The sequence below is a fragment of the Panthera pardus genome, unplaced genomic scaffold (genome assembly GCF_024362965.1).
Source record: "Panthera pardus isolate Hobbes unplaced genomic scaffold, ASM2436296v1 HiC_scaffold_8, whole genome shotgun sequence".
Lineage (NCBI taxonomy): Eukaryota > Metazoa > Chordata > Mammalia > Carnivora > Felidae > Panthera > Panthera pardus.
In genome coordinates, this window is record NW_026527013.1 from 122,523,154 (window position 1) to 122,538,364 (window position 15,211).

Sequence of the window (15,211 nt, forward strand, 5' to 3'; positions counted from 1 at the left end):
AAAAGACACCAAGAGGCTGAAACCCTCTGGGGTCCAATCATTCCATCCAACTGCAAAGGCACATGCTGTTGTACAGAAAGCCTCATCGGGCGGCAATTGGTGCCCGAGGAAAGAAAAGCCAACGAGTTCTGTGGCCTAGAGCTAAAACTGCAGCCAGAATTCCTGTGTGTTCTCAAGTTTTCATCAATCTGTGTGGCCTTTCTTGAGCCAGTGAACCTCTTCCTCCCACCCCTGCCAAGACACAAATTCAAACCAGACTGATCGGATTTATTCTGCTAGTGTTGCTACCTAAAGCCACATACCTGAGGTAAGTGCTCTGGGATCTTAAGCACAGGGCTCAGTCCATAATGAACAGTGGACCAAAAAATGAAACAGAGTAAATACTTGCTTGTGTTTACCAAGTTAGACAATAATAATTTTCTGACCAATATATTCTCAATCTCACTAAAAAACCATCACTATAATAAGCGAGTACTATCGAGAGTCTAAATAATGAGGGAGATGATTTTTTAAAACCTGACCCAGGGGCACCTGGGTGGCTCAGTTGGTTAAGCGTCCAATTTTGGCTCAGGTCATGATCTCACAGCTCGTGGGTTCTGGCCCTGCATCGGGCTCTGTGCTGATAGTTCAGAGCCTGGAGCCTGCTTCGAATTCCCTGTCTCTATCTCTCTCTGCCCCTCCCCTGCTCACGCTCTCTCTCTCTCTCTCTCTCTCTCTCTCTCTTTCTCTCAAAAGCAAATAAACAATAATAAAAAAAATTAAAACCCGTGTGACTTCAGTCACACACCTAGAGGAAAGGAAAAATATGACAGCTTTCTTATAGTAGTGAAGGTGTGCTGATTCATTTTACAAGGCTAGAATTTGCTCAGGTTAATGGCTACTGATTTGGGCTTGAATCTGGCCTTTCTCCCTCTAGCTGTGTGATCACAGGAAGTTGACTTTCCTTCTCTACATTTCAGTCTTATGTTCTATAAAGTATGGATAATAATACTTATCTCATCAGGTTATGATGAGGATTAAATAATGAGAAAATATATGTAAATAAATGAAAAACTATTATTGTTTTCTAATAGATATCTCTAATATTTAAGTCAAGATTTGAGGAACATTTAGTGAATTTATTATCTCAAATACACTCTGATTATAATAAATACTACCAATAAATTAATAGTACGTGAAAAGTAACAACGTCATTCAAAAACTAGGCCAAGTTCAAAAACTAAATACGTTTTCTTTCTAAGGCATGTTATCGAAGAGAAAGGATGCTGGTTCATACACACAAAAGGAAAGGAAGGAAAAGGAATGGGCGTCTGAGGAAGCTGAATGGTGGGGTCACAATAGGTGCTGGGGACATCCAAGGGTCTCAGGAACAGTCCTCAAGTGGCTCAGTTCCTTCTGCACCCTTTCCTGGATAGACACCCCATGGGACACAATGGCTCCTCTGCTTCTGAGTATTCCTTGACATGATAAAAATAATTTACCCCTGAGCTATTTCTTCTTGGGCAGTATAAAAAGAAGGAAGAGGATTTATGACATAAACTGTTGTGGTGTAGATGGTTCTGTGGGATATCTCAGCTTAAACAAGTAAAACCCACTCTTATTCCCTATGAAGCAGGGATACAAGTTGGTTTTTTGGTACATTTTAATGGGGGTGGTTTAGAAGAAGAGGTGGGAAACACTAACCACTTGACTATTAAGACGTAAGCATTAGTTTGGATTTTATTACTGAAAAAGTACAAGCTATAAAACAACTTCTTATCCCATGGACTTGTCTGTACCCACATCTATACATCACATACATCTTTTGGATTTAATTGAGCTGAGCAGGCTCAACAATTAAAACCCTATTTTAAAATAGTGGTCATTGAATTCCCTTTGGATGACAGGTACATTTATGAATTGGAAAAAAAGTAATTTGCAGAAAGTAATGTGGAAAGGTGTACTTCTGGTGAATTCAACTTGATTGAAACAATGTTATATGGTTCTATAACTACTGGCCCATGTGGAATTATTCAAACACTTTCCTTTTTACTGAAGACATCAATATTTTTTAAGAAGGGCAAAAGCCTCAGTACAAAGGATAGTTTTGTAACTAACGGAAAAGAAAAACAGACCATTGCATAAAGGAAGATTGCATACGAAGCTGCACAAACAAGAGTTTTTCTCGATGGAAACACAGTAAGGGGCATAGAGGTCAGGAGTGTAAAAAGCAGGCCACACAAATACCCCTGATCAAAGAGTTAATGAAGGTTTAAAAGAAAAGTGATAGACATGGAAGAGAAACAAAAGAGAGACAACATATGAATAACTGCTTTCCCTAAAAAAGAGAAATAAATAAATGGAAAAGGAAAGCATTCAAAGATTTAATCAATGTAACCTGAATCTATAGAGGAAAAGAACAGACCAGGTCCCGAGAAAAGCTATTACAGAACAATCATTATTGAAATATATCCCAGTTCTGTCAGTGGGCTTCAAAGGTAAAGAAATGATCCTTTAGGGCACATAAGCAAAAAGATACATCACTTAGACATGAAAATAATTACAGCAGGGCCTCCAACCCCTCCATAGCAATATGCACAGGTAGAACATATTTGAGTGAAATCTAAAGAAGTCTTCAGGGAAAGAAAGCTTGATTCCACCCCTGGCCCACCACCCACCAAGAAAAAAAAAAAGCAAGCAAACTATGGCCCAAATATAATAGCAGTAGAAAAACTGGCAAGTACACAAAAATGTGTTGCATTCGTTCTTCTAAAAGAAACCACTTGAAGAACAACTTTGGCCAACCGATGGAAGATCAACCAGAGCTAAAGTACCAGCAGTGAGTAGAACCAAGACAAAAACAAACTAGAAAATTATGCTTTTGCCAGATATGTTTTCCACCTTTCCAAGTCGTATTGTTTAAGGTTTATCTTTTGTAAACAGCATGTCGTACATGCCAGAGAATGCTCATTTAAAAACTCAGGACAATTTAGAAGTATGATAGCCAACAACTAGCAATAAGGAGTTAATTATGTTATGAAAAAAAATGGGGAATGGTATTGGAAGGTAATGAATAAACACTGGCTTTCTTATCTGTTGTAGATGGGGGTAAGAATATATCATTTAGCTCTCTCCCCGGTATCTCACCGCTGTGTTGGTGCAGGAAACCATCAAAACCTTAGAGGAGAAAGCAGGAAAAGACCTCTCTGACCTCAGCTGTAGCAATCTCTTACTCGACACATCCCCAAAGGCAAGGGAATTAAAAGCAAAAATGAACTACTGGGACCTTATGAAGATAAAAAGCTTCTGCACAGCAAAGGAAACAACCAACAAAACTAAAAGGCAACCAACGGAATGGGAAAAGATATTTGCAAATGACATATCGGACAAAGGGCTAGTATCCAAAATCTATAAAGAGCTCACCAAACTCCACACCCGAAAAACAAATAACCCAGTGAAGAAATGGGCAGAAAACTTGGATAGACACTTCTCTAAAGAAGACATCCGGATGGCCAACAGGCACATGAAAAGAGTTCAACGTCGCTCCTGATCAGGGAAATACAAATCAAAACCACACTCAGATATCACCTCGCGCCAGTCAGAGTGGCCAAAATGAACAAATCAGGAGACTATAGATGCTGGCGAGGATGTGGAGAAACTGGAACCCTCTTGCACTGTTGGTGGGAATGCAAATTGGTGCAGCCGCTCTGGAAAGCAGTGTGGAGGTTCCTCAGAAAATTAAAAATAGACCTACCCTATGACCCAGCAATAGCACTGCTAGGAATTTACCCAAGGGATACAGGAGTACTGATGCACAGGGGCACTTGTACCCCAATGTTTATAGCAGCACTCTCAACAATAGCCAAATTATGGAAAGAGCCTAAATGTCCATCAACTGATGAATGGATAAAGAAATTGTGGTTTATATACACAATGGAATACTACGTGGCAATGAGAAAGAATGAAATATGGCCTTTTGTAACAATGTGGATGGAACTGGAGAGTGTGATGCTAAGTGAAATAAGCCACACAGAGAAAGACAGATACCATATGTGTTCACTCTTATGTGGATTCTGAGAAACGTAACAGAAACCCATGGGGGAGGGGAAGGAAAAAAAAAAAAGAGGTTAGAGTGGGAGAGAGCCAAAGCATAAGAGACTGTTAAAAACTGAGAACAAACTGAGGGTTGATGGGGGGTGGGAGGGAGGGGAGGGTGGGTGATGGGTATTGAGGAGGGCACCTTTTGGGATGAGCACTGGGTGTTGTATGGAAACCAATTTGACAATAATTTCATATATTAAAAACAAAACAAAACAAAACAAAAAAAAAGAACATATCATTTAAACTTGATAATTAAAAAAACATAACTAAATTTAAATAATAAAAGACAGACTACAATAATTAAACCAGTTAATAAAGCCAGCTAAAAACAGGTGCTAGGGAAGAGGTGAGAGGAATAGAAGTTTACTAATTTTTATAACAAGGAAGCAATAGATACTATCGAAATAAATAGAGAATGTAAAATTTTTTATTATCAAGTTAGCCACTGGAAAAACTGAAAATATAATATAAAACTTCCAAGTCATCAGAAGAAGTAAATACATAACAAAGCAGACAGCATAGCCAATACAGTGAACTATTTAAGAAGAAACCATAAAAACAGAAAGCATAATGTAAAATGTCATGGCACCTAAGATCAAGTATTTCTGTCATTTCAATGGATATTCAGTTAATATAGCTGATTTCAAATAATAAAAGAAAAGAATCTTAGATCGCCTCATAAAAAAACTTCAACTATGTACAGTGTTTATTTATTTTTAATGTTTATTTTTCAGAGAGACAGAGAGAGAGATGGAGTGTGAGCAGGAGAGAAGCAGAGGGAGAGAGACACAAAATTCGAAGCAGGCTCCCGGCTCTAAGCTGTCGAACCCACAAACTGCGAGATCATGACCTGAGCCGAAGTCGGACACTTAACCAACTGAGCCAACCCAGAAGCCCCTATATACAGTGTTTAAAAGGCACACCCAAACCAAAGTGTTTCTGAAAGGTGAAACATAAAAATCTATGCAAATATAGGGGTCATATTCTTAAAATGAGTCAAATTTGAATTCTAGGTAAAAGCATTAGATGAGCTACAGAGGCAGGCTTTATAATGATAAGGGGTACAGTAAATTATGATGGTCTAATAGTTATTAATATCCAAGAACCAAGTAACATAGAATCAACTTTCATACTACATAGAAAAAAAAATAGAAACACTTGTCATCCTACAAAAGATCAAAAAAATTTTAATGATATATAAAATACCTATATGACATAATTGATAAGGTAGGTGTATACAGTATTCTTTGAATTTTATATCCTGCAAGAAGAAAATAAATATATTTTTCAAGAGCAGTGAATACTCACAACACTGATTATACAGTAGGTGACAAATGATTCACAATAAAATCCAAACAATGAAAAATTTCTGTGATTTAATTTCAATAACCCACAAATAATTACAAAACTAGAAAGCAAAAGACCCTACCACTGGAAATTATATAAACAAACACTTCTATCAGAAGCAACTCTTGGGTAAAAGAAAAATCTACACCAAAATTCCAGAATATTTAGAAAGGAGTGACTGTAAACATACTGCATATATGAATTGGTAAGATTCATAAGAAAAAGACAAACTCCTAGTCTTAGTAATGTTAAACAGGCAGAATGTAAATAAGTGAATTAAGCATCCATCTCAGGAAGTTAACAAAAGAACAAAGTAAACTCAAGCAGAAGAAATGAATTAGTACAAATGAAAACCTCAATTAAGGTATTATAAAATAAAAAAGAAACAAAATAATCAAATGATTAGCTAATTTCATAGAGAAGAAAGGGCACAAACACTAATATATGAAATGAAAATTAAAAATGAGGAAATAGGGGCACTTAGGTGGCTCAGTCAGTTATGGATCCCATTCTTGATTTTGGCTCAGGTCACTATCTCACAGTTTGCAAGGGCACTTAGGTGGCTCAGTCAGTTATGGATCCCATTCTTGATTTTGGCTCAGGTCACTATCTCACAGTTTGCAAGTTCGAGTTCGAGCCCTACATAGGGCTCTGCACTGACAATGCAGAGGATGCTTGGGATTCTCTGTCTCCCTCTCTCTCTGCTCCTCCTCCACTCACACATGTGCACTCTCTCTCTCTCTCTCCCCCTCTCTCTCCCTCTCTCTCTCTCTCTCTCTCTCAGTAAAATAAACTTTAAAAATTAAAAATTAAAAAAATTAAAATGGGGAAATATGGTGGCTCAGTCAGCTAAGCATCCAACTCTTGACTTTGGCTCAGGTCATGATCTCATACTTCATAGGATTGAGCCCCACATTGATGGAGCCTCGCTATCAGTGCAGAGCCTGCTTGAGATTCTCTCTCTCCATCTCTGCCCCTCTCCCACTCACACTTTTTCCCTCTCTCTCCCAAAATAAATAAATAAGCATTTAAAATAATAATAATAATAATAACAGAGAAATAACCACAGACACAGAAGATATTAAAAGAATTGTAGAGAACATTTGCAAAATATAAAAATAAACAACAATATAAATGAAATGAACCTCAAGACTTTTATAGCATGTATTTACCAAAAAGGCAAACTTATACTTCTTTAAAGTCAATATTTCATTGAGAAGCACCCTGAAGCAGTAGCTTAGATTTTGTAAAATATGGTTATAATACTTAAGATATAACTTACTCTTTTAGCAAAGCATGGAAGGTCTGGTCTTTCAGTACTGAGGCTATGCCCTTATTTTGAATTATAACCCAACTTCCAAATGTAATACTTTCAAAGACTCTACAGTCCCATTGAGATTTCCCATTTGAACTGTCTGATTTAAAATCTATAGTTAAGAACTGAGGCAACATTTCTCCTACATGGGTTACTTACAATGGCTTATGGCATCTGGGTTAAAATATTAAGTCAATAAAAATAATTTACTGAATCATAATTACTAAAAAGTAGTTCCAGTCCAGTGAGCTAACATTCCATTCCCAATGGGCAAGAAATTCAATAAGGTTATTTTCACATTGCCTCTAGCACGTTTTCATTCAATTCAAACATATGTGTATGCAAACAAGGTTTCTTTTATGGGGAAAATGTGCACATGTTTAAGTAATTTCTCATATCCACTCACAATTAAAAGAAGGAATCATTTCATTCCCTCAAACTTACATGAGTTACTATCACCGACCTTTGGCTACAAATTAAATACTCCTAGCCATTAGGGGTGTTATTACACAAGCAATATTAAAGAAAGCATATGATAATGGAGAGGGGGTATTTACAGAAAATCCTCTCACTAATATTAGGAAAAGAGCTTCTGGAAAAATGGTTCAAAATTAGCCCTTGATTAAGGATGAATTTGCAGAGTCATTCTTATATATATAAGGCCACACCTATACAGCTCTAGTTCCTCACATATCACTAGGTTCTCCGTGAGAACTAGTCTGAGAGACCAACCAATGCCTTTGCAAAGGGAAACAGCCAAATGCAGAATAGGGTACCTGCTGGTGTATTCACATAACAGCTGAGGGGTGCGTGTGTATATGCATATCCTGATGTGAACTCCTAGACAGTATGAAGGAAGTGTAGACCATGTAATGCCAGAAGGACCCTAAGAAAACATCTGGTACAACCTTCCCCTAAATCCACTCCCCACTACCATGTCCTAAAACACAAATCTCAGATAAGTCCATTAGGAACTAGAAGAGTGATTTGATTAGTCCCACGAACCAGGTGGAATAGAAAAAACAACGAAGAGTCATCTGGACTTCGTTGAATATGCTGTTAACTCTAGTCCCACCTCATCACTGGATACTGTGTACAGTTTCAGAAGAAAACACACACACATATAGATGCCTTCTACAATTCTCCCATTCAAACCAGAATCCCAGAAGAAGAGTAATCATAGGAGTAATTTGCTTCCAAAAATTAAGTAACCAGTGAAAGACCCTATCTCTTGTCGGTTCATGGGACAAGGTTGAAACTGGCCTTCATAAATGTTCTGTGCAGTGTCAGAAGTCTGAGTCCATGACATGAACCACCCTTCATGAAGTAACAAGAACTGAATTAACTGTACTGATGTGAATTGGCTGTAATTCAGGCCCCACAGTCTGCATATGTCATCTTGCCTTCAACCTCAGGACCTCGTATCTCAAAGCAGATGTTTTAATGGCAGCTCTTCTAGAGAAGACATCAGTTTTTGGTACTATGCACTTATTCCCCTATTTCTCTACTTCTGTGTACCTTTTTTAAAATTTAATATTATTTAAAAAAAATTTTTTTAACATTTATTCATTTATGAGAGAGAGAAAGAATGAGCACAAGCAGGGTAGGGGCAGAGAAAGAAGGATACACAGAATTGAAGCAGGCTCCAGGCTCTGAGCTGTCAGCAGAGAGCCCGATGCGGGGCTCGAACTCACAAGCTGTGAGATCATGACCTGAGCTGAAGTCGGACGCTCAACTGACTGAGCCACCCAGGCGCCCCTTTTTAAATTTAATTTTAAAGTACTGCCTACTCACTAAAGACTCTGGCTACCCTTGTAGAAAACACAACCCTGTGTCTTAGGATGTAGTAAGTTTAAATATAATTGAAGCAGCAGCATCTAGTGATTTCCTGACCACAAATTGCCACACCTCACTTTGGAATTTGACAACATGGCTTATCTGCTCAAAAGAAACAACCCAACCAATTATAACAGCAAAATTATTATGAGTTAAAGATTAACATGCTAATCCTACAGGACAATGCAAAAGCAACTACCATTTGGTCAACCCATTAAAATAAAGAGTAAAAAGGAAAGTAACCAGTTGACATTTTGACAAAAGACTGCCAAAAACAAGTACTTTTTTCTTTTTCCAAACAGAAATGTATAGGATAGAGACACCATAATGTTCTGAGAATCAAAATTTAGGTAAGAGTCAGACATCACATGACCAAGAAACAAACAAAACCAAACAAAACAAAAAAACAAACAAACAAAAAGCTATGAAACCTTACTCCCCAAAGAAAATTACTGCAGTTCCTATAGTCTTATTATAGCATTGCTGAAATAGAAAATTCAGAAATATCTACTGATGACAGCCCTGAGGAGTAGCACAACAAGGTACCTGTCTGAAGAACTCCTCCAGGAGTGACATTGTCCAGCGATGATGGAGCTCCCATGCTTTTGCTGGATGGCTAATGTCTGCTGTGTGCAACATCAGGGATAATGCTTTCGGCTTTTCAATTCTGTCAACCCAAAGGACCCAAACACGTGAGGATCAAACTTTCAGAGTTTTTAAAAATCATTGCTTTGTTTTATCTCTTCTATTCTCCCATCTCAAACCCCACTTCAGCTGAACTGGGGGAAAGCAACATTTCATCCTGCAACTGAGCTGGTCATCAGCTGAGTCTCCATGTTTATTGAGCTGCACACCTCACATATAGACTCAAAAGTATCTCTGGAACGACCGCATCGTTCAAAAAGACAAGAACCCAAGAGTCACTCACTGCCTTTTGTGGCCTCTCCGCTGAGTGAATCTTTGATGATTTAGTTTCCCACGAAGAATTATTTTAAATTCTAATTGGAGCAAATTGTTACTGGTCCTATTATTTCAAACCTGATGAAAATCTATCTGTGATATGTACAATTCTCATGCTCTTTCCTCCAAACATCCCCACTTTATGAGACTATTCAGTAACGTTCTCTGAAGAAGGTGTTCTTCAAAGATGCTACAACGTGGACAAGCACCTCTTCGGACACCCATAAAAACACATGAGGTCACAGGGGCACTCACGCTTCTGGCTGCTGCAGAGCAGTCTTCATTGCTTTGATTTGTTGGAAGTGACAGGACATATCCGTGGCCATCACCATCTCAATTACCAAGGTCCGAAACTCCCTTTCGGGGACACCCCGTGGAGAGAGAAGCATAGAAGTAAAAAAATGGAAAGCAAAAATTTGTTTATACTTTCTGCCACTTCTAGGCAAAACCAGTTAATTAGTTGTGACATTTCTAATCTACTTGAGCCTTTTAGGTGGGCTTTTTTTTCTTTTTTTAATGGGGAATAAGTGAAGGGTTATTTAATGGGGAATAAGTGAAGGATTAAGGAAATCATTTATTAGGAATATGACACATGGAATATACATATCATTCAGCATGGCTTATTTCACTGAATCTTTGCATAATGGCCAGCACAAAAATATTCGATAAACAGCTGACTGTTTAATTAAAATATAAGTACTATTTGCATCACCGTAGATTCAGAACTCTGTAAGGATTCAAATAGTTTTGCCTCTGGTGGCACCCGGGTGGCTCAGTTGGTTAAACATAGGACTTTTGATTTCGGCTCAGGTCATGATCTCACAGTTCATGGGTTTGAGCTCTGTGTCCAGCTCTGTGTCCAGCTCTGTGCTGACAGTGCAGAGCCTGCTTGGGATTCTTTCTCTCTCTCTCTCTCTCTCTCTCTCTCTCTCTCTGCTCCTCCCCACTTGCTCTCTCTCTCAAAATAAATAAACTTTAAATAAAATAAATGGTTTTGCCTCTAATCTTTGAAACACCTGACCTACATTTACATGACTTGCAGGGTTGCCATATACATCACAAAGTGTGCTAAGCATTTTAAATGGGTTATATCCTTTGTCATAACATTAACCAAAGCAGGAGATAAACTTTATTATCTATTTTCTAGAAAATAAATTTTACAACAGTGTGAAGGGGTTAAGTAACTTCCTAAATGTCATATAGCTAGTAGCCATGTCCATATTCAAACTCAGGTGTGCCTAAATTCATTCAAAGACACATAATGTCATTTAGGCACTAGAATTAGTTATCCACGATTTTTTTTTTGAGCGTCAAAATAATTTTCTTAGGAAGTTTTGAAAGTTTTAAAGAAAAGTTCAAATCAAATAGAAGGTGAAAAACATATTTTAAATAAAAAACTCAGATTTTAAGAAGCTAATATTTATTCCTAGATATCTTAATTAGTTTTGGTGCAATTGTAAATGGGATCAATTCCTTGATTTTTTGTTCTGCTGCTTCATTATTGATATACAGAAATGCAACTGATTTCTATATATTGATTTTATATCCTGTGACTTTACTGAATTTGCTGAATTGTACTGCTAGATATTTACCCAAAGGGTACAAAAATATAGATTTGTAGGGGTACAGGTACCCCAATGTTTATAGCCTCATTATCAATAATAGCCAAACTATGGAAAGAGTCCAAATGTCCACTGATTGATGAATGGATAAAGATGTGGTGTGTGTGTGGGGGGGTGTGTGGGTGTGTGTGTGTGTGTGCACTGATATCAATGTAGATAGATAGATATAGATATTACTCAGCCATCAAAAGGAATGAAGTCTTGCCATTTGCAGTGACGTGGATAGAGCTAGAGTGTATTATGCTAAGTGAAATAAGTCAGAAAAAGACAAATACCACATGATTTCACTCATATGTGGAATTTAAGAAACATATAGGAAGGGGGAAAAAGAGAGAGAAACAAACCATAAGAGACTCTTTACAACAGAGAACAAACTGAGGGTTGATGGAGGGAGGTGGGTGGGGGATGGGCTAAATGGGTGATGGGTATTAAGGAGGGTACTTGTGTTGAGCACTGGGTGTTATATGCAAGTGATGAATCACTGAATTCTACTCCCGGGGTGGGGAGGGGGGGGCAGGGGCAGAAGATAAAGGCAACACAAGTTTCCTAAGGTAACAAACAGCAAGTATTTCCAAAGTACCTATAATATATTTGAATATTTGTGTTAAGCAAAAGACAGACCGGGGGGGGGGGGGGGGGGGGAAGAGAGAGAAAGAGAAGAGAGAGAGCAAAGGGAGGGAGGTGAGCGGTGGGGGGTAAGCAGAAGAAAGGGTGCCATAAACATTTCAAGTGGTATTATTTCTCCAAAAGCAGCATATTTCATCTCTCCTCACGGTTCCTTTCTTGGCCTCCAAATCTCTCTCCTGCCTCATCCTTACCTCCAGTCGTCCTTTGAGAGATTGATCAAAATATTCATTTCCTCATCCTCTTGCAGAAGGCGGTAAGCTGCACTTAAATGGTGATTTTCTAATACGGACCTATCGTTGTACAGAATAGCAGGGTCAGACCTGAATAGAAAGCCAAGAAAATAATTTAGGATGTTAAACGGCTGAGATTTTTCAGGTAACTCTCTCAAGCTAGAATGCATCGTCTTTTTTCCAAACGTAATAATTATCTTTGCCCCATGCCATTTATATTAACTAAAAAGCTAAAACCAAACACTACAAATTATCAATAGATATATGTAGGGTATTTTAATGTCAATATGTGAATGTGAAATATGTGATATCCAACCCGAGAATTCTCTGAAAACTATTCTATAACCAGATCTCAATTATCTCTACTAATAGCAAAGGTGATTTCATAAAACATGGGTCAACTCAAACTTCCTTGTATCTTCTGGAATAAATTAATTTTTAAAAATTTTATTCAATGAAAGAATTTGTTTATTATCATTATAATTCTCTTAACACATACCACTTGATAGGTACAGTGTGCCAAGTTCCTCTGGTAGTGCCTTGATCTTAAAATTTTCCATGTCAAAGTCATATGTGTAAAATTGAGAGTAAAGATGATAAGAATTATATGACAGTTTTTAGTCACTTTCTTACAGACCATTGCACCAAACACAGAGCTGTGTGTTTACTATTTCAATATCTTCAGTTTAATGAAATCTTAGATTATTACAGGTTATTTGTTGCTCATCAAGGAAGCCGAGTCTCAGTGATCTAAAGTGACTTCACAGAACCCCATAGTACCTAAGTGTCAGGGTTGGGATAAAGGCAAGGTCTTCTGAAAATTCAGCCACTGCTCCCCACAATAACTGCTGACTGTCGTTGGCCACACTTTGGGATATATCTAGCATACCTTTAAAGTGTTAGGCTTAACATACCATCAAAGGACAAAGAACCAGGTCACAGATTTAGTTTTCTGTGCAGGGATCACACGGGCTGAGATGCTTTGAACAAAGTTCTATTAAAGAAGCCAATGTTTAAATTCTATTCTAAACGAAGTATACCTGAACCCACTGGAATATCCCCACTCCGATGGAGATAACACAAAACATACAAATCTCGTGGTGAAAGGTCTGGTCTTATATCTTTTAAGTCAGGCTCTAACTGACGTATATTTTGTGACATTAAGCTCATGTCCAGCTGCTGTAATTAAGCCATTTCCTCTGAGTTGGGATTGGTTTTAACACTGGTCTCCAGCAAAGACCCATGTACAGTCCACCCACCTCTCTTCCTTCAGCAAGTGCTATTCACCACAGCCTCTGTCCTCAGAGCAAAGCTCCACTCATAGACATCCACTAAGCAGAGCTGCTCTGAGGAATTCCCTATATTTAAAGACCTTGCAAGTGAACCACAAAAGGCTGCTTCCCAGTAGCTGAGGCTCCTCTATGTGAAGAAGCAGGAGGTAGACAATGAAGCTAATGGCTTAAGTCCCTTTGTCTGCTGCTATCTATTGCAATTCCCCTTCTGAACAGAGATCAGACAGTACTGTCTTCTGTTGTGTACCCCATAATTAAGTGTTGGGTTCATTAAATACATGTCAATTGATTTAATGAACACAATCCTATCTGGAGTGTGCACCTGCTTTTTCAAGTGAAACAGCAAGTATTTAGTTGGTTTAAATTCTCATCTCTCCCTGCTACATTCTTCCTCTTAGCCATGCCATCTTTCCCCAAATTCTAGCTTCTTTTGATTCCCATGCCAAGGCCCTATTAACCCTACTGTCAGAGTTCCATATAATTGTCTTCAGAGAAGGTAAGCTCTTGGGCAAGGACAGGACAGATAAGGTTTCATCCTAAATGGAAAAGACAATTGACTGGGACTGCTTGCCTGGAATTCTGTGCTGAGAGCAATATTAAGGAAAAATGTGAAGCTTCGTTTAAAAAAAAAAAGTTAGCAATATCTGTTATAGTAAAGAGGTTCAGAGTGGAGCACTTGGACCCATATTTAATACTCCCCACAGAGGTTCATTACAGTGGGTACATAGGTTGTCTATAGCAAGGAGGTCTACATGAGACAACCTAGCTCCCCAGGCCTTATGTGAGGGAGCAATGCAAGCACTCAACAGAGCAGGGATAAAATCGAGAAGGATAAGAAGAGCCTCCCCAGAATCCCGGAGATCATAGGGCAAGAAGGCTCAGGTATTGTTCATGTCAACAGAAACACCCCAAGCCTGGCCCATGCTCGCTGATTTAGTCTACTTGGCATCTTCACCTTTATGTGAACTGTTCTACCGCCTAGTACAAATAGTATGCATAGTCCCTGTATAAGTAAACAAATAGCTAGCATCAGAATAGAGAAGAAAAGGATATCCATATTTGATGTGAATAAAATATGAGAATTGGGAGCAGATGGCTTCTCAAATTCTAAATCTTGGTCAAAGTTGACCAGGCTGATATCTTGTTGAAAAGTTGATTTTTTCAGAAACGCAAGGTAGAGCAACCATGCAAAAGAAAGGTGACTAACACCTTTCTGACTTCTCAATCTCGGTCCCTGCCCCCTCCTGCCTCTTCTCCAAATATTTAACATCCTCACCGGGTCTGAATGTGGAAATTGTTGGTGGTTCCGGTGTGCTCATAGTCATGGATGGCAGCTGAGAAGATTATAGCAAAGATCTCCAGCTCCGTCAGCCAGTTCTGAAAGGGAGATTACAGGGCAATCAGATAATCTGTCTCTTTCTCAGACAGAGTCTTCAGCTTGCTGACAACACACCCACATCGCTGTCTTTCCGCCCTGCAGCTGGCAAGCTGTTGCCAAACACACGTTTTCTGACAGACAGAATTTTTTTTTTCCTGCGAGGAGACTGGGGGACATGTGATTTGAGAGCAGCATGCCCAGCAAGGTTAAAAAAAAGCCAACGAGTAGTTTTATTTTTTTTTTCCAGGAAGCAAAAAACAACAAACATGAAGACTTTAAAAGCCCTCATTGTATTCTTCCCCAAATTCCACATAAAGTTTCTGGGTAGACACAGAAAAAAATGTATTAAAAATTTCAATGCAATACCAAGAACACACAGAGAACACACAGAAAACCTGATGTCTCTCCACTAGAAAGTGGGTAGGTAGACAGATGGAAAGGTAACACCTGGCCTTCTACCTTATGCGTGCTGATCTTTGAGAAGACCTCTCCCCATCCATGCCACCAAAACTGGCTGTAATCCA

General features: G+C 38.5%; 1 protein-coding gene across 10 annotated transcripts in view; it reads right to left on the reverse strand.

Moving 5' to 3' along the window:
- The window catches only part of PDE1C (phosphodiesterase 1C), a 509,522-nt gene that overhangs the window by 86,889 nt on the left and 407,422 nt on the right, over positions 1 to 15,211 (reverse strand). For all 10 annotated transcript variants that reach the window (XM_019443747.2, XM_019443746.2, XM_019443745.2 and 7 more), the window contains exons 9-12: positions 14,586 to 14,686; positions 11,979 to 12,107; positions 9,794 to 9,895; positions 9,125 to 9,245 (exon numbers count right to left, since the gene is read on the reverse strand). In XM_019443747.2, coding sequence (XP_019299292.1) covers positions 9,125 to 9,245; positions 9,794 to 9,895; positions 11,979 to 12,107; positions 14,586 to 14,686 — 453 coding nt within the window. The remainder of the gene's footprint in view (positions 1 to 9,124; positions 9,246 to 9,793; positions 9,896 to 11,978; positions 12,108 to 14,585; positions 14,687 to 15,211) is intronic.